General features: G+C 36.3%; 4 protein-coding genes across 10 annotated transcripts; 1 reads left to right on the plus strand and 3 right to left on the minus strand.

Annotated features, from left to right (window-relative positions):
* Positions 1–466: 466 nt before the first annotated feature.
* LOC106152062 (hemicentin-1) lies at positions 467–4,247 on the minus strand. Of its 2 annotated transcripts, none has more exons than XM_013525539.3 (5): positions 3,989–4,247; positions 2,561–2,673; positions 2,216–2,366; positions 1,521–1,724; positions 467–1,221 (listed from the first exon to the last, which is right to left on the minus strand). In XM_013525539.3, the coding sequence occupies exons 1-5, from the start codon at positions 4,089–4,091 to the stop codon at positions 1,052–1,054; spliced, it is 741 nt and encodes a 246-aa protein (XP_013380993.2). In that variant the 5' UTR covers positions 4,092–4,247; the 3' UTR covers positions 467–1,051. The 2 variants fall into 2 exon arrangements, with proteins under 2 accessions (XP_013380993.2, XP_013380992.2); XM_013525538.3 differs by having other exon boundaries at positions 2,165–2,366; positions 3,989–4,243.
* Positions 4,248–5,437: 1,190 nt separating this feature from the next.
* On the minus strand, positions 5,438–8,145 carry LOC147764927 (saposin-C-like). Of its 3 annotated transcripts, none has more exons than XM_087002275.1 (4): positions 7,619–8,145; positions 6,870–7,013; positions 6,559–6,731; positions 5,438–5,836 (listed from the first exon to the last, which is right to left on the minus strand). In XM_087002275.1, exons 1-3 carry the CDS (start codon positions 7,668–7,670, stop codon positions 6,574–6,576), a joined length of 354 nt encoding a protein of 117 aa, XP_086858401.1. In that variant the 5' UTR covers positions 7,671–8,145; the 3' UTR covers positions 5,438–5,836; positions 6,559–6,573. The 3 variants fall into 3 exon arrangements, with proteins under 3 accessions (XP_086858401.1, XP_086858400.1, XP_086858402.1); XM_087002274.1 differs by having other exon boundaries at positions 6,573–6,731; positions 7,619–7,847; XM_087002276.1 differs by lacking the exon at positions 6,559–6,731 and having other exon boundaries at positions 6,874–7,013; positions 7,619–7,826.
* Positions 8,146–10,471: 2,326 nt separating this feature from the next.
* LOC106167876 (uncharacterized) lies at positions 10,472–14,305 on the minus strand. Of its 4 annotated transcripts, none has more exons than XM_087002690.1 (8): positions 14,115–14,305; positions 13,732–13,821; positions 12,985–13,101; positions 12,372–12,473; positions 12,080–12,184; positions 11,750–11,925; positions 11,389–11,565; positions 10,472–11,053 (listed from the first exon to the last, which is right to left on the minus strand). In XM_087002690.1, the coding sequence occupies exons 1-7, from the start codon at positions 14,221–14,223 to the stop codon at positions 11,404–11,406; spliced, it is 861 nt and encodes a 286-aa protein (XP_086858816.1). In that variant the 5' UTR covers positions 14,224–14,305; the 3' UTR covers positions 10,472–11,053; positions 11,389–11,403. The 4 variants fall into 4 exon arrangements, with proteins under 4 accessions (XP_086858816.1, XP_013402223.2, XP_013402222.2 ...); XM_013546769.3 differs by having other exon boundaries at positions 12,985–13,104; XM_013546768.3 differs by having other exon boundaries at positions 14,103–14,269.
* Positions 14,306–16,230: 1,925 nt separating this feature from the next.
* On the plus strand, positions 16,231–18,473 carry LOC106152077 (dynein axonemal heavy chain 12). The gene is made up of 2 exons (XM_087002697.1): positions 16,231–16,403; positions 17,000–18,473. The coding sequence occupies exon 2, from the start codon at positions 17,052–17,054 to the stop codon at positions 17,964–17,966; it is 915 nt and encodes a 304-aa protein (XP_086858823.1). The 5' UTR covers positions 16,231–16,403; positions 17,000–17,051; the 3' UTR covers positions 17,967–18,473.
* The last annotated feature ends 250 nt before the right edge of the window (positions 18,474–18,723 follow it).

Raw genomic sequence — 18,723 nt, forward strand, 5'->3', positions numbered from 1 at the left:
CAATAAAGTCAGCCTCAGCGTCAAAAGGAAAAAATCGTTCAGTTAAAAACAAAGACATCGCATAGTAACTGTGTGAACGATCATTTTCAGCTTTCGAAACATTTTCCGTACAACATCCATACAACATCCGTGTCCCAAATTAAAGCTAGAGGGTTCTAAGAGCTTTTTTGTTTGAATATAGTCATATATATATACGCCTTTTTTATAATTTGGGTTATGGTTCATGAGGCATTAGCACTCCAAAACTAAAACAACATTACTTCCGAGTCAAAAGATCCTAGTCTGAACTAATGGCAATTTTTTAAGAAAGAAAATCCGGATTCTGAATAAAATGTCGTGTGTAACTACTCTATTTCGACATAATACGTGGTATACCCCAACATGTGCACCCACACACCAAACACATCTCTTGATCTAATTCCACGATTATAAAAATGTTAATGTTGACTCGGTCACGCATCAAAAATATCGTTGAACAATATTCATTTATTATATTTTCGTCACGTTTCTTTATAAAAGTGAACTTTAATACAAAACGAAACTAAAATACAGTATTGCCTTTGTCGCCGCATCTAGGAGTTAAAAAACGCGCACACGCACACTACTAAAAATAGTCTAAAAGAGACTCCTGCGAGTTTCTATAAAATGCATGACATATAGCCTAATTCGCGTCATATATAAAGTAGTGCATAGCACCGACATATTTGTGAGTAATGTGGCTTTGTTTCTCTTCAAGTGCCTGCTAGTCTCTCTGTATACATAAATTACTTCATAAATACTGAACCAGTTCAACAACTACAGGACGAAGAGTACATTTCCGTGAGCAATTCTGAAAAACTTGGAAACATTGCTGTAGGGGTTGCGACAGAAAGGGCGGACCCATTCCGTCTTCAAAATGTTCATGAAAATGATTTTGTTCTGCGTATTCAAGACTTCTGAGTGGAAGAGGACGATTGACCTTCATAACTGGCCTCCTTCGTCTTAATATACTTCAATGGTCGCAAAATAAATATAAACATACATATTCTTGAATAAATTACTGAACAATGGTTTATAAAAGTAAAACCACCACTGCAATCGCAGATACCAATGTCCAATGGGCACATATTTGGTTGCCGTTTCCGACATATTCGCTTCCTACGTATACGGTCCTGTTGAAGAGTTCTATGACATTGCCCAGCGTACTCAGACTGCACATATAATTTCCCTTGTCTGAGGAGCCTGAAAGGCGAAACAAACAAACAAAAAATCATGTAGTTATCTGTACTAATAAGTGCTTACCCACTGTTTACAGCTAGAGCAATAAAAATGCTTCATTTAAAGAAATACAGTGAGGTAAGACAAATGTCGTCATATAAAAAAGTAAATAGAAGGAAAATAAATGAAACTGATGTTATAACGTTTAAAACCATTAAAAGCGATCTTTCTAACAGTTAAAAATTCAATTAAAAAAAAACAACCACCTTAGAAGTGACCCCACACAACGAAGTCTCAACTAACACAATTCTAATTAAACCTACTTGGATCATATATAGTTATATAATTTTCATTGCCGCTCATTTCCAGTTTTCCCTTTTCGTCGCTGCTGGAAATCTCTCTGCCATCTTTGAACCAGCGCAGCATAGCGTAGGCCCAGTTTGGAATGCCGTACACATTGCACCGAATTTTCAAAGCCACTGTACCGTCAGGAATGGGAGACCCTACTTTCATGACTTCAGGTTTTACTGAAACAGGCAATTTTGCAATTATGATCTTGGGGCACCAATTAGTTAACAATTAACTTATCATCTATTTCCATATATTCAGACAACTGCTATTAGAAGTAATCTTTTCTGCTCACTCTTACCAGTGCGTAGATAAAACTGAATTTGATTTTACACATGTGTGACGAAGTTGTCTTTATCTTTTGCTGTTACACGGGATAGTAAATGCAACTCTTTTATATTTTTATTGTTAGTAATTGACAGCCATGAGTGAATAAGGAGCGGAGAGTGTTTTGTAAAGGAACTGAGATGGTTGACATGCTCTTGTAATACTTATGACTGTCAATTACCAACATTACACATCTAAGAAATAAATGAAGTAATAAAGAAATGCAATCAATATTACGTTTTATCTTATTTCAGAGAAGTAATACGTATATCGTTCTAGATATGCTACTTACTATCAATCACAGTCACTTTTCTAATAAACATATCTTCATATATATCTTTACATGAGTAACTCCCGGTTTGGTTGAGGTCGACATTTCTCCACTCCAGCTGGAGTTTCGTCCTGCCTTTGGGGTGGGTCGCGGGATACCCTTGGGTTGAAAGGACGGAAGGGTTTTCTTGTCCTACCCTGATGACCTCATTATCATGTAACCACTAGAATAATTGAAAAATATGCTAGCAAAACTATTACAGTCTACATTTCAGCAATTAAGTACAGAGGTCTCGATTTACACAATCGCAATACATAAGAGATTATTTAAACTTAAAAGACTTTCGGAGAATAAGCAAAAAAAAAAAAAAAAAGAGTCAAAATGTTTATATTTAAAATGACACTTAGATCTCCTTACCTCCAGAGTAAAATCGTTTTCTCTCCGGCTCCAGCACTCTAAGTCAAGGGTGTCCCCAGCCAGCAGATACCGTCTCCCAGACCCCGGGTTATTGCTCACACCTGTTATTGTGACTGAAATTTGAAATATAATCATGACATATCGAAACAGTTTTAATTTTAGAAGTACTGTGCAGGGGTCGTGGTCGCAATTTTTTTAATTAATCTGCGACAAAGTGTATATTAATCATCAACCCATTCTCTCGCGGCTTAAAAAAGATAAAAAAGTTGCGATTTTGCGAATAGACCCTTTTGTATAGGACTGTTTCAAACCCACTGGTTAGTTGTTTACTCCAACTTTATATAAAACTTTCATACGACTTTATCTGTAGCATTTTACATTTTTCTGGATTTAATTTTTCGTGGTTTTCTATGATAATTTCACTGTTCAGTGCTGCTGTTACAGTTGAAAAAAATATTGTTAGCATTGTACACTCTGTGAATCATAATGCAGTATCAGAATAATGTTTTAATCATTCTTTTAAAATTAGCAATTTGCAGTCAGGTAACCTCTGTGACTGAAGGTGGTTGATGGGAATTCAGATAACAAGGCTATAATTTGCTGATAAGAGGGGAAACAGACAGAATTTCCTTAGTCATTTATTCGAGTGTACGAGGTGTTGACTTCGGGAACGCTTTGAAATAGGTGTCGCATGATGCTTCTTTGTATTTTAAGACCTCAATACCTTAAATGTAAAGTGGGAAGGTATATTTATAATGGCACATATCAAACAATCGCACCACTGTGTGAAACTGGGTGTCATGAATTATCATAAATCTTCTACTACACGCATACATATCGTCTGTTGATTATTTAACACTCATCCAGATGTGGGAAATGAAAAGGTTGACCCCGGCATGAAAATCAGTGTAAAGTCAACAATGCACCGTCCTTGAATCTGTATATCTGCCTTTATTCACATTCCAGTGGAATTACAGAAGAAAGTCTATATATAATACATATAAAAACAAGCACTGGACAAAGAAAATCGATACATATCAGTTTTAGTTTCATGCTACTAGTAGGTCTGGTCAAGGAGTTATATACTAGTACTACCGGTAGCACAACTCTTTGGTCTGGTGCACCATCATGCTTTATTTTGTAAGAGAACCATCTCATAAAATAAACACAAGGGATGAATTAAATTTGTCAAGCTTTCATTTCCCACATCTTATAAACCAGGGACTAGTTTGGGCAATTTGGCGACAACCAAAGGTGTTAAAGTCTTCTCTGGTGGGACGCAGTGCACTGTCTTAATTTAAAAAAATTCTCACCACACAATGAAGGACAGCAAGGACCACATACTAAACTTCCTCTGAAAACACAGGCATATCAAACCTCTATATTTCTACCTCTCTATACTTCTAAAGTACTATACGGAACACTCACCTGTTGTCGTTAACGATAATTGGGTCACCAGTATAACAACTACGTGTAATAGAAGCACACACTTTTTACAAAGATCCTGATTCAAAATGCGTTGGTCCGCCATTACTGGTATTTGCCGCTTATATTATCCGAAAACATCACCGATTTAGGGAAAAGTCCCTTTAAGGTAACAACAACCTCGAGTACAATGTAAGACTGGCCCAGAATCAAAACAATAGACACAGGTAACAAGCAGGTGAGAAATATCAAATATAGGTCACGACTCAATTTACATGACAAACACACGCAGCAGTTGAGTGAGTCTGCGGCGCGACGACAAAACGAACATTTGAAAAATTTTACACCCTTTTTATTTTTATTTATAAATTTACCACTGCAAGGTAGTATTTAAAGTATACATGTTGCGCCCATCAATCACATCTGGTGATCAATCGCAAAAGTCCAGGAAGAAGAATAGAAACAAAATCTTAAGGTAACAAGTATGTGGGTCAATTGGGCCAGGGTATACCTTTGTCACAATAAAAAAAACAATATTTCACCAGGTACTTAACGCAGGTAAATCCTCATAACACCTAGTGCCGAGACTTTACTGTATATGTCCATATCATTGGGAAAACTGTGCGTGTCCTTCCTTGCATCTTGCAGTATGTCGTTAAAGGCATTCCGCCCGCGTTTGGTTTTCCCAACATGTAATGTTTTATTATTTCTGTTGGGTTTTTCATTAAATTCACTGTTATTTCTTTCGTCTTCTTAAGATTAAGTTCAAAGTGGTTTTCCAAGCACCATGAAACTTGATTCTGTTAATCAGACCCAGAAGTACTTCAGGGTAGCGCAGGTAGCACAATGTATCCTCTACCAGGGCCGCAGCTATTATTGTGGACATTTCTGGCTGAAGCGTCAGTTACAACTTGAGCATCAAAGTTAGGGTTGTACTGTGCATCTGCGGAAGGAGCCAGTAGTTCTTCGTCATCGGGAACTTTAAATTTAATACCATGGACATAAGTAAAATTCAGAATTGTGGCTCATTTTTTGATGTAATAAATTTTTCGTTTCCACATACATTTTAGTCAATTTGGCCGATATATTGGTATCAACTACACCACGCGGTCGTAGGTTATTTGGTCTTTGTACCAAAATTGGGCAATGGACGGCTTAAAATTTGTAAAGATTATCAATTAATTTTAGCCCAAGTTCGTTTCAGTTAGAATTGGTGAATTATTTTATAATTTTTGTAAAACCACTTTTCCCAAAACTCAAATGTATCTGTCGGAGATACATTTTACACAGAATAAAAAAGGCTTTGCACTTGGAATTACATTTTCCCCATATGAAACATTAAGATATGGTACACTGGACATGGTATCAATAGTCAGATATAACAAATGTCATCATATACGTACATCTCTCCTTTAATATATGAAAGAAAAAGCAGTTGTAAAAATCAAGATATAAATAAATTGACCCATTTATTCACAACTGACAAAAGAAGATACATAAATGTCATAAATTTAAACTAAGGGAAATTTAGAATTCTAGTTTCTTCTGTTTAAATTAACTACATAGGACACATCTGTTACAAAATACAATGGAACAGAGATCACGTCATAGACGGCACTTAATATCGCAAATTCTTTTTTATAGATAGGAGACCCATTTAACATCATGGAAACAATTATACAAAGTTCAAGATGGTGCAAATCAAAGTATTTTCATTTGTGTCCCGTTCTCTTGTTATGTACCCCTCTCCGGGTAGGCCTATATAATGTACACGCCCTCTTCCCTACTGCCCATTCAATTGAAACAATCGATCGGGTGTTCTTGCTGTCTACTTCTTGTCATTCTGTTTATCTAAAATAGACAATTACAAAACAAGCACATTTACCCTAAGTCAAAAGTACCAGAAAGGTCCTTTTCAATCATTTATGCAGTTTCAAAAAAAGTAAGTCGAAAAATAAAAATATTTTAATTTTTTTTTGGAACAATTAAAAAAATTTCATGATTTAGTTCTTTTCGCTTCGATTTCTATCCACTGAACTTATATCCCACTCATCTGTTGACCATTAACAGGCCCGTAGCCAGCAATTTCAAAGGGGGGGTTCTTTTTCTGAAAAAGTGGACCTTTTACCATATAATCCCCATGTACCTAGGTCAAATTTTACCCAGAGTGGACCTTTTTCCAGCAAAAAGGGGGGTTCTTTCGAACCCCCCGAACCCCCCCTGGCTACGGGCCTGATTAAGGAATCAAATCGACCAAATCGGCTGTGCTGATGTATGGAGAACATACTAAACACTTAAAACCTACACACGAATACAACAGAGGGCCGTAAGATGGGCCATTTCAGCACACTTCGGCACAATCGGGTCTGCTTTTTCACAGACAACAGTCGGAGCAAAATTACTTACAGAAAATACCCTTGCCCCTTTCGAGACACTGTCCTTAACAAAGTTATTGAAGGTGAAGTTAATACTTACAAGAAATCACTAAATGATAAGAGAGAGAGAGAAAGAGAGAGAGAGAGAGAAACCCAACCTTTATAAAGATTTCCATTATATATTTAATTGAACCATACCTAATCTGTTTTACCTTAGCAAAGCCCCAACTCAGAGCAAAGATTCTGTGGGCTAACTTGACTATTAAGGAGATCGATAATTGAGTCACCATACTGTGTCACAAGGGTGTTACACTCCGACCTATATAAGCTTGGCACCACATTACAGACTTTATCCACAGCAGCGATAATTTCTGCCTGTATAAAAGTTATTTAAAGAAATTAAAGTAAACGAAAAGATGATTAAATAACAATTTATCAAAAACGTAAATACCACTATTCTAATGGAGGAGAATACAAAAACGCAAAATTATAAATGAATGAATACAAACTTGCCTCAGAGGAATTAACATCAAGCATATCATCCAATGCTTCTGCAGCAAATTCACACACTACGCACGAAACCTGACGCTTCAGTTTCTTTGCGTGTTGCACCTCAGAGAGCTGATGAAGGAGATCATCGTCTAAAGATTTAGCTGCAAAACAAAATGTATCAAACTGCAAGTCCATGAAGATAAGAGTGAAGAAGTTTGGCTAATTTATTGCAAAAAAAAAAAAAAAATGAAATTTGGAAAAAGTTTAAGTAAATTAAGGAATCGTCAGAAGACGCTGTTTTTGATAAGTACTGTCTGGGGAGTCAGATGAGAGCCGTTTTATGCGACCAATAACCAGGTTGGTGCAAGGATAAATGTCTGATAAGCATGGTAGTTAAGTATGTTATCTGAAAACTTTCGGTGTAAGGTCTCAAAGTAACCCCACCTCCATACTATTTCTATCTGTATAGTTCTTCAAACAGTTTCGGTGACTTGAATAAATGACAGGTTGCAAAATGCGTTGCAGTAACAACTCTAATAACAGCTGCAAAACTAAGTTTATTGCACACCAATCACGAGTCGAAGAATTAACTCAATAAACAGGCCCTATATTCCCTAACATGCTACGAAAATTCATGCATTAGCACGCCCACACAATGTATACCTGCAGTATGTACGGTTTCAGATACCCACAGTTTTTCCTTCTAAGTACGTGTAGGCCTACTCTCCTTTGGTTCAGTAAAAGATAAGTCCAAATGCTTACTTACCATACACGACAAAGAAGAACGCAGCTAACAACACTACTAGTTTCTGCATCATGCTGTTGGAACTGAAGTGAATTTCGCCTTGCCTTTCCTTTAAATCTGGCACGGCTTGAATCACACGTTATGACACAAGCTTAATAGTTTTGTTTTCTCGTGCAGCTGATTGGCCAGCACACAGAGGCTCCGTGCAATTATGTTTCCCGCGATTTGAATAGTATTGCGGGTTTACAAATGTTCTACTGATGACACGGTTCAGTGAAAAGGAGAACAAATGTTCAAATGCGTGCAGTCATTTGATTGGCTGATTGTGCTGCATAGTTTTAAAGGAATGTGTCACTTTCTAGCTTGTGACCAAACTAAACTTTCAAACAATTTCACGTCAAAGTAGACAAAACTCAAAAAGCGTGGAACTTGACAATTTGAAAAGATGTACGTCCAACCCAGGACAGTTAATTAAAGATTTAACTGTCATCAGTCTGTAAATGTCATCATTGTAACATAAGAAAGGTGTGTATTTTGGACACTGTCTACAATCCGCACACAAAAAACACTGCCCAAGGCACAGCCATATTGTCCGCACACAGACAGTGTCTGTCACGCATGCACAAGCCTCTCTATAGAGTTCAGCTGTATTTATTGCTTTAAGTACAACTTTCAGATACTGTGAGCATGTAAGCAGTGTTTACATCTTGTTTAACTGAGCCAACGCTGACAGCGAGGATGACACTGACTGGACCCTTCGCCACAGGAGTTGTACTGTAAGGCAGGTTTTTTTTAATTACTTGTTTCCCAAACAATTTTTATTTTTGTCACAGGTCGGAGTGGGAAAAATATTTTTCAAAATGATGACTTTTTGGTCACTCATTTTCAAAACTACATTAGGCAATGGTAAATATTGGTTTTAACACAGTATAGCAATTTTCTAATAAAAACAGCAATTCCTTTTGAATGTTTTATTTGTCCAAATGAATGTCAATTCTACGAATCATTCTTGTAAATTAAAAATCAATAAAAACAGTTTGCCGTTCCATGCACAAAACAGTTTTTTGTCAATCTTGATGCACTATTATGTATGATTTAATGATTAAGTGGAAAATCATCACCAAAATTTAATTATCTACTTCATGTAACATGGCAATCCAGAAACAATATGGCTTCATGCCCATGTGAGTTCCAAGTCCCACAAAGAAAACATCAATACATGTACAGCATGTGTATGTGAAAAATGAACATTTCGCAAAAACAGTATTACTTCCATAAAAAGAATCCAATCAGGCTATATTTCAGACCTTTGAATCTTTCAGTAAGTTAGAGAGTCGTCTTGTTACATGCCCTTCCTTAAATGGTCATTATGGCAGCTGCACCAAGCCAGCCAGTCTCTCTCTGCATATGGGCTTCTATACCATAGCTCCTCTGTCAGTGTTTCTGCTATACGTTTTCCAAGATTTTTGGCCTGTCCAGCACAAAAACCAACATTGAAGTCTTCTACTACTTTCGAGTTGGAATTATGCATTGTCTGCCTTGCATTAATTGGGGATTCACTAAATAAATTATTTCAGACAAGTTAAGATGTGTGCCTTCTGTTATACCCCCGTCACATTAGAGGCGGAATGGGCAAGAATGCCGTCGGAAAGACAATTCTTTGTGCGTTCCTGGATATTCGAAGAGCATTCTAAAAATTCCGAGTGCATTCCAAATATTTTTACCCATTCTTGTTGCCGGACCGAATGTTGCCGGCCCCATGTTAAAAACTTTCGAAGTGCATTCCAAGTGGAAAATTATCGAATGGCATTTGAATAGTATTCTAACTGCACTATAACTGCATTCTAAATATTCTCATGGCATCCCGACAGCATTCGAAACATTCTTATCACATTCGACCGAGAACCGAAATGGCTAGACACTTCAAATCCTGCTAGAATGAGCCAGAATGCAACTCGAATGCATCTCGATCCTATTTCAACCAGCAATCGAACTACGCTCGTACGGCATTCGAAGTGTATTCTAAATATTCGGTGCGAAAATTGAGCGGAATGAAATTTGCGTGGTTTCCCGGCCCCATTCGAAAGAGCCAGCTCATTGCCCAAAGAATCCTAATATATAGCAAATTCGGTTTCACTTATTATTATTGTTCCTTAACCTTCAAAATCACTTATTTTATTGAAAGTAATATTGTTAGTTGATACATAGATTTTGGCGATTTGTGTCCTCTTTGTATTTAAGTAATTACAAATTGAAAATTGATAACATGGCTAAAGTGTCCATTTTGCGAATTTCAGCGACCGGCACATTGGTTTAATAATCAGTTATGCATTGGTTTTTCCTTACTAAGTGTAAACTGAATATAGATTGCCGAGGATATAAAAGTTATGTTATTGACCGTCCAATTTTCAGGAACAGCCCTTGTCTAATGTATATGTTGTCTATCAAGTACTAGAATCTCTGATGCGATTTGTGGAGTTTGGTTTCGTGCTGTTATACTTCTACTTCTTTAATGAAATTCTTAATTATAAGTATTGTTTGTCATGTGGCACAATTAATAAAGAATTTCTCTCTTTTGATTTTGTAAATTGCAGATCAGAATATTTTCTCTTTAGTCATTTACCAGTGAATAGACTATTTAACCTAGGTTTTACTTGCATGTAAAATACTATCCCTGTATGCACAAAAGTTTGGTTCATTTTCCGATGTCACATTTTTTTTATTTATTTTTTTTTTTTTTTTGCGTGGCTACATACACTTAAGGCAATTTAGCCGAAATATGTCAATGTCACCCGATGGCTCACGCGGTACAGGTTTGGCATTTGGAATTACATTTTCCCGTGTGAAGCATAGGCTGTGGTAACAATTGTCAAATGAAACTAATCTGATCATTTTATTTAATCTCCTTTAATATTGAAAAAGCTGTTGTTACAGTCAAGAAATAAATGCACTGATCAAGTCACGAATAACTGATACAACAGAAGAGGTATAAATGTCATTTAGTCAATCTTGATGAGAATTCTAGTTTCTTCTTTTTACTACATAAAAAACCATGCGGTTACAACATGTAAGGACACATAAAGATCACTTGTCATAAACCGTGCTTCACATCGCATCCCTTTTGATATATTGGAAACACTTTGGACATCATGGTAACAAATATACAGATATTGGTGCAAAACAAAGCATTTGTATTTGTGTCCCACTTTCTTGTTGTTGTGTAACCCTTCTCCTATTTGTAGGCCTATGTGACGTACACGTCCTCTTCCCTCCTACATTTGAAACAATCAAGCAGGTCATTTTGCAGTCTACTTTTTCTATCTTATAAGTTGAAAACAGTTCAGTTGGGTCCAAGATACATGTATATATATATCACTGAAGATATTAGCGCGTCATTTCTTTGTTCCCTGTAGTGTCGATGCAGAGTCAGAGGCTGGTGTAGAAAAACCGTTACATCTAAAATAGACAAGGACACAAAATAAACATAAATACACAGTATATAATGTGCTTTTTACTATTTCAACGATGATATATACTTAATATTTCTTCTATAATTTTGAAATTTCAATAAAACCTAGCCAGATTTTAATTTTGCCTAGTCAGAATCTAAATAAGCCTTGGCAGAATTGAAATTTTAATTTGGCCTAGACCGATTTCAAATCTGTTAAAGCCAAATTGAAATTTAAATCCTGCCTAGGGCAAATCTGAATGGATTTCATTATCTAGCCTGCGACATATAATTTACACAACCTTTATTTAGATAATACTGTACATACAAAATTGAACCATACCTAATCTATCTTCACTTAGCAAAGTAGCATTGTACTGCATAATACCCCTGGTTCCCCTTGATTCAGAAGAAAGTCGACAAGGTCTCCACCATACATGCCCAGAAATATTTCACACTCCACGTTATAATTGCTTGGCAGCTCAGAACAGACTGTGTCCACAGCATCGACAACCCCTTGCTGTATGAAAATAATTGAAAGAAATAATTAAAATGAAATTAAAGTGGACAAAAAGAAAGGAAATAAAATAACAACATATGAAAAACGTAAATGTCACTAAATTTTCTGATGAAAGAGCGTTCCATATCCAAAGACGCAGAAAAATAAATGAATAAATTTAAGAAAATGAATAAAGAAAACTTACCTCAGTAGGATTATCCTCAAGCATTTGATTCACTTGGTTTGTAACTATTCTACACGTTGCACATGGAATTGGAGTACGCAGTTTTGGGGGTTCCATATCACCACTGCCCTCTCTAGGACTTCTGTGACTGGGTCTTCTCCGCCTGGGAGGACGCATTTCACTGGGCCTTCTGCCTCCTGCAAATGTTAACAAATTTTACAACTGTGTCCCCAATGAATTCCATGTTCAGCTTGAAAAAACTCACTTTAAACAATAGGCTATATAAACAAGTTTAATACAATTCTGAATTAAAAAGAACCTTTGTTTCTACAGATTTTATCAATAACTCACTGTGACTGGGTCTAGTCGGTCTAGGTCTTTCTGTATCATCACCACTTCCCTCTTCATGACTCCTATGACTAGGATTTCTCCGCCTTGAGGGACGTCTTCTGCCCCCTGGAAATGTTAGAAATGTTTACAAGATTAGTCGTTATGTCCTGTGCCAAGGTGAATTTTAATTAAAATTAATGTTGAAAAATTGAGTGGTCGTATTTAAAAACCATTCAAAACTGTACGAAATTGATCTAAATATTACTTCCAATTATGAGAGCCTTTCCTTCAACAGAATTTATCAATAACTTACCGCGACTGGGTCTAGTTGGTCTAGGTCTTTCCATGTCATCACCACTACCCTCTTGAAGACTCTTACGACCGGGAGGACGCAATGCACTGGGTCTTCTACCCCCTAGAGATGTTAAAAAATTTTAATCCATAAGACCTAAACCTAAGTGAATTAACTTTTGTTAAAAATTTGACACTTCACTTTTCAAAAATACTACCACTACCAAGGCTAACTTTAAAGATTTTGGTGGAGATCGGGATCCTCATCTGCATCCATTAATTTTTTAAGGATTCTTCACTAAATTGAGAGAACAGGCCAATTTGGTCGTTTTTGCTTATAATTTCACAAATAATATTTAGTCTTTAAATTATGAGAATTTAGTAAATCAAATGGCTGATAAATAAAGAGTTACAATAATTAGAAAATAGGTGCTTTGGCGGAAGCCAGTTTGCTTTTCCTGTATATGACTCTACGAAATAGGTTTAAACATAGCTTTGAATTAATGAGAGTCTTTGCTTCAACATGATTTATTTTAATAAATTAATTTATTTCATTAAAAGTTTATTTTTTTTAAATAAATTAATTTTTTATTAAATTTTCAATAGATTTATTATATCTTATTAAAATAACTTACTGTGACTATGTCTAGTCGGTCTAGGTGTTTCTATATCATCACCACTACCCTCCTCAGGACTCCTATGACTGGGATTTCTCCGCCTGGGAGATCGCTGTCCACTGCGTATTCTGCCGCCTGCTGGATACCATGAGAAACAAACAATATATTTGTAAAATAAATCCTGCGCTGTCTAAGAATAGAATGAGTAAATTGAATAGAAAAAAGTATTGTTTTTTAAATGGATTTCATACTATTCCCTTGCTTGTTTCGCATTTTTTATTCAAATTACTGTTAACCTGAATGTTAATTAAAAATGGGCGGTATGTTTTCTGCATTTTTCATATTTCACTTCATAGACAAAGTAAATGGGTTGCGAAATATGTATAAACACTAGCATAATATATCTAGGGGACTGACATTTTGTCTCCTTCACCTACAGAACAGTTAAAATAATATGTGAACCGAGTAACTTCAGTTAGTAAGCTTAGCACCTGTTCTACGTGTATATTTCATGGTCTCATTTGTTACGAAGAAAGCCAAGGTACCCCTGTATGTATTTACTTGGTTCACATATTATTTGAAGTGTACTCTGCATAAAAGAGACAAAATGTCAGGGTTATCAATGAACTCAACGTTCTTCCGTCTTGGAAGCTCAACCTCCTTGAATCTTGTCATTTTAAAAAGTTATCTGCGGAATGGTATGATACATGTACCTTTAGGACAGAGATGCCAGATTCATACTCAAATTCGAGAAAAAAAACTTACCCGGAGCGGGCGCAGGACTGGCGGGTGGTGATCTTCCTCGGGGACTCCTGGGTGGGTCATATTGGCGCAAATAAGCGATTGATACCAAATCTGTAAAACAAGTCAAATTTTAAGAAGATCGGAAATGCACCAGTGCCTTGGACTACCATTTCTTTTTCTTAGACGCATCAGTACGGCTCTGCATCAATTAGGTTTTCCCTATTATCTTCGCATTCAAAGAAATTATTTAAAACCTAGATTTTTTCTTAGCGTTTTTAAGCAAAAATGGTCTGTTTCAGAAGAATCCGCATTTAACTTTAACCTTAGACTGTAAGTCTAGAAGTGCTGAATGCGTCCACAAAACAAGACAAGAACGATTAAATTATAACAACCAAAATGCCTACCTTTAGAAGGATCTTTGTTGCCGGTCTTGTCTTTGTCTTCGATGTACAAGGCAATCCCAACGCTTATAAGAGCGAGCGCAAGAGCGCAACGTAGACCTTCCCTTCCCATCCTCTTGTCGCTTTCGGAATGTGGACTAGGACATTTTCAGCGTATTTAATACCATCCCAGTCGTTAATTGGCTGTTTTAATTGTTTGTGGGGTTCTGGGCCGGTGGTTGATGAATGCGATTATTTTAGCAGTTTGTCAATAAGTTCTTCCACCATTTCAATACTCCTCTACCATATAATTATATTGGCAACAATTTCGCTGGTAGATGACACCTATGAATTGGCAGCACGTGGTTTTAAAAACTTACCCACAGAACCTAATACATGTAATTAACCTCCGCATTTCCGACATCTAGAGCATCATTTCTGATAACAATCGGGAAGTTGAGATGCCATCGCAAGTCGCAAGTTCCTTTCAAGTTTTACAAGTTTCCAGGTTTATTCATTTCTTAATTACTGTAATACAGTTTAAAGAACAAATAATTGCATGTACATACAAATGTTAACCTGAAGGCTTTGGGACCCTTATTTCGCGGTAGGTGCTTAGCATACATGATTTTGCGTCATAAGAGAGACAGCACATTTTTTTAAATTTACGAATAGAGAACACACGAACACACTACATACTGCACCAATATATAGCAAATAAATACATAAAATAAAATAAAATATAAAAATTATACGTGTGTGTGTGTGTGTGTGTGTGTGTGTGTGTGTGTGTGTGAGAGAGAGAGAGAGAGAGAGAGAGAGAGAGAGAGAGAGGGGGGGGGAGAGAGAGAGAGAGAGAGAGACAGAGGGAGAGAAGTTGAAAATGCAGGCCTATATAAATGTGCAACCAAAGTAAACTTATGTCCGGTTGATTCTTGATGAATTTTCCCTTTAGGAAGCCTTTTAAGTTAGGACCAAGTTTCTACTTGAGTTCTTATGTGAAACCAGATTTTGACAGAACAAAGGATGCTTGCATCCTTATCATGTACACTGAAAACTAGCCTCTTATATTTTAAATTTAAGTGTCAGCAATAATTCTGTAACAGACTACTAGCCGCCCTGTGGTCAGTAGACTAGTGCGTTAGTACCTGATTCTTGTGTATTGTGTGTGTATGTGTGTGTGTGGGGGAGGGGGGGGGAGGGGGGAGGGGTCAAGCCCCTTTCATCATATCATTATATCTAGCGTCCTAGATCATATCAAGCTGCCACATTTTAGACCCAAGGCAAGCTGGAGTGTTTTTGAGATTGGTGGCCTAGTTTAAAGACATGACGTAAATACAACAAGGGGTCAATTTTAACTTATTATGTTCATAGTTCATAGTTTATTTCACTGTAACATATGCATCCACTTGTGTGGATGAAAATGACAATATGAATACAATTTTTGTGAATATGCTATTAAACAATCACAATGATTAGGACTATTTACTTATTTACTAAAAAAAAAAAAAAAAACGAGTTTCTCTCTATTACTACTATTACTCGATGAGTGCAGCACTGTCTTCTAGATCCCTCAAACGTTTTGAAAAAAAAAAAAAAAGATTCTCGGTTTAAAAATACTCCCCGATGTATAACAAATGTAACAAATTAACCAGATCATAGATTGCATTATCTTTTACAACCAAAACAAAATGTCAAATATTCATTAAGGGAGACATTCAAAAAGTCTAAAATTAAAACCAAACGATCATTGAGTTATGCGATATACAAGTTCCAAAATGGATCGATAGACTTTTATTTCATCTTTGACCTTGCATTTTAGTTATTTTACTTTAAGTTTGTTCACATATACAGACCGTAGGCCTATTTTTGTTTTACTTGAAATTTACTGTGTTGTTTTGTTTGGTAAAGAGTCAGGTTGCTTTCGAAAATCCGCATGATCTTTTATTAGTGAATTTTTTTTTCACACATTAGCATATTTTCAGTTGCTTTTATATCCCATGGAACTAATTTACTTGTGTTTTTCAATGTCCATGTTACTTGTGGTGCTTGATATAAGAAGGTAAAATTGATTATGCTGTTTTAAAGCATTATGTAACAGTGCATCAAAATTGGCCAAAACATTTTTGTAAACTTTTAATTTTTTCTGCGTAATGTCTCAACATCTGACAGCTTTCTTGCCTTGTTTCCTGTGTATATTTCCCAGCTGTCTAGTTTAACTCTTCTGCGCCAGGAGTACAGAAGCTACAATGGTAGACCGCTGTAAACAAAACCAGGCAGCAGGCAGTATGTAACACAGGCAGTACAACACAGGTAAGACGGGGGATTAAAGTATTTTAATGTTTGGTATGCCCAGTGGGTGTGATAAAGAGTATGTGTACACCAGTATGTTGTTAATTTTATTTATTTAATGCCCATGGAAAAACAAAAAATAAGGTAGACTAATTTGCTAATCCAAATTCATTCATTAACACATTCATTAATTTTCGATATGTTCTGTTTGAGCTAAAATAGTACAATTCAGAAATAGTACTTATCAGAGACAGTGAGTTAGTAGGATTGCTATGGCCTGAATGTTCGTGCTACCAATTTCCATGAATTGAAGTCTTTAAGTTAACTTGTCTTCACTTTCACTTTTTTTCAGAATCAAGTTGTATGTAAATAATAAGTACACTGTACTATTTGTCGTTAAGCATGTACAAGTCCAAATAATCAGCCTCGAGCACACGTTTGAATTCCTTTTCTCATTTCATGTAATTACCTTTCCTCTTTATTACAAGGCTGCTAAGTGTATTGGTGCATGTATCATTTCCACAACTTCTACTGGGTAAATTTATGTCCAGGAAAATTTCAAAAGCGAAATTGTGGCTTTACGTATTTTAACATTTAATTTTATTCTTTTGCTTTAGGTGCCACCTAAACATTATGTAATTACTGAAGTAACCAAGCTATGAAATAGAAATGAATGGATATGCCGAAGACGGGGACTACATTGTAGATACTTGGTTATTGGACACAGATTTCAGTTTTGAATTTGGAGAGCACCAGGATTTGCCAAAATTAAACAAGGAACAACTTAGATTTATTCTTGCAGTTAAAGCAGGAAAAATAAAATATGTAGCTGCCAAGATAGCAGAGGGGTTTGACGTAAATTTTTGTACAGCCTGGAGGGGAAACCCCCTGTGCACTGCAATAGAAAACAGTAGGCTGGATATTGCCAAGTTGTTACTAGACAGTGGAGCACATACAGAGAATGCCCTGCATTTAGCATGCTTGAGGAGTAACATTGATTTGGTGTCAATGCTGCTGTCATATGGAGCTGATCCCAATGCTGTTGGACACGGAGTGGGAGAGGACATTCCAACCTGTTTTATATTTGCACTACACGTGGCTCAGCCCTTGACAATAGTGTTGAAATTGATAGAAGCTGGTGCTGATGTAAATGCGATGTGTTGTCAAACGCTGTGGACACCACTGCATCTGGTGTGTAACAGTCCTGCTCACAGTGCTGACATAGTCCAGGCCATTCTCAGAGCTGGAGGTATGGCACATCACAGAGACAAACACACGGGATGGACTCCTCTACAACACGCAGCAATGCGGTCTGACAGAAAAATAATTCAACTTCTCATCGCAGCTGGTTACCCTATACACAGGGAAGTGATGCCTTTAAAAGACCTGCACCCCAGTTTGCTGTGTGATCTTGAGTTGATGAATTTTTTGAAACAGGCTTGGAGCAATCCATACTCATTGAAGAAGCTCTGTGCAGCATTGATAAGAAAATGTCTTGGGGGCTGTAAAATGCAAGATAAGGTCCTTCAGTTACCTCTCCCAAAATACTTGATGAAATATGTAGCTCTTGAAGTCTTACTTTGAGTTTTGATGCCAAGTATAATTTTGTGCAATAATTCCTATAATTTACAATCTTTTAGAACACACAAGTGCAATTATTGGTACTATTTAGTGTGGTTGTAATGTTGGTGTCATGTATTTTGTAACTTGAAGTTGTTATTTTGTTGAATTGTAGAATCAAGCCTTTTGTAAAAAAGATTCAGGTCCAATCTCTGTTTTTTACATTTTAAATGGTTTTTATACTATCTGCCAAGCTGTTGTATTTCCTGTATACTGCTTAATTTTATTGGCATTTTTAAATAACATTTGAATCTCTCTTCTTTATAAATATTTACAACATTACCTCTCTCCATCGTGCAGCAGTGTGTAGTTGAATTTGGCGTGCAATATTTTTGCCAATATGTAAAATCGTTCTTAAATACATGTACGTGTAGAAACGATTTATATTGACCGTTGAAACTCTGGTGGTAAGCCACCGTAAAAACTGAAAATTTTGGAGTTGATACAGACCAATAAAGCAGCAAACCGTCATTTCTTTTAAATTTATTAAAAAGTTCATTTTAAGGTGTTACAAGAAGATGAATGAACCAGTGACGCGAAAAAAGCAACTGAAGCAAAATACATTCAAAACTTACGACTCGCAAATTACCTTCAGCCGTACGAAAGTAATATTTTAAGATGCTAGATTAGAAAATAAAAGATCGACAAGAATCAGTTTTAATTTTTAGTGTTCGTGTATTTAAATCCTAAAAAGTCGCACTCAATGCATCACATGATACCG

This window comes from Lingula anatina, chromosome 1 (genome assembly GCF_051362555.1).
Source record: "Lingula anatina isolate TDL-2025a chromosome 1, LinAna3.0, whole genome shotgun sequence".
Lineage (NCBI taxonomy): Eukaryota > Metazoa > Brachiopoda > Lingulata > Lingulida > Lingulidae > Lingula > Lingula anatina.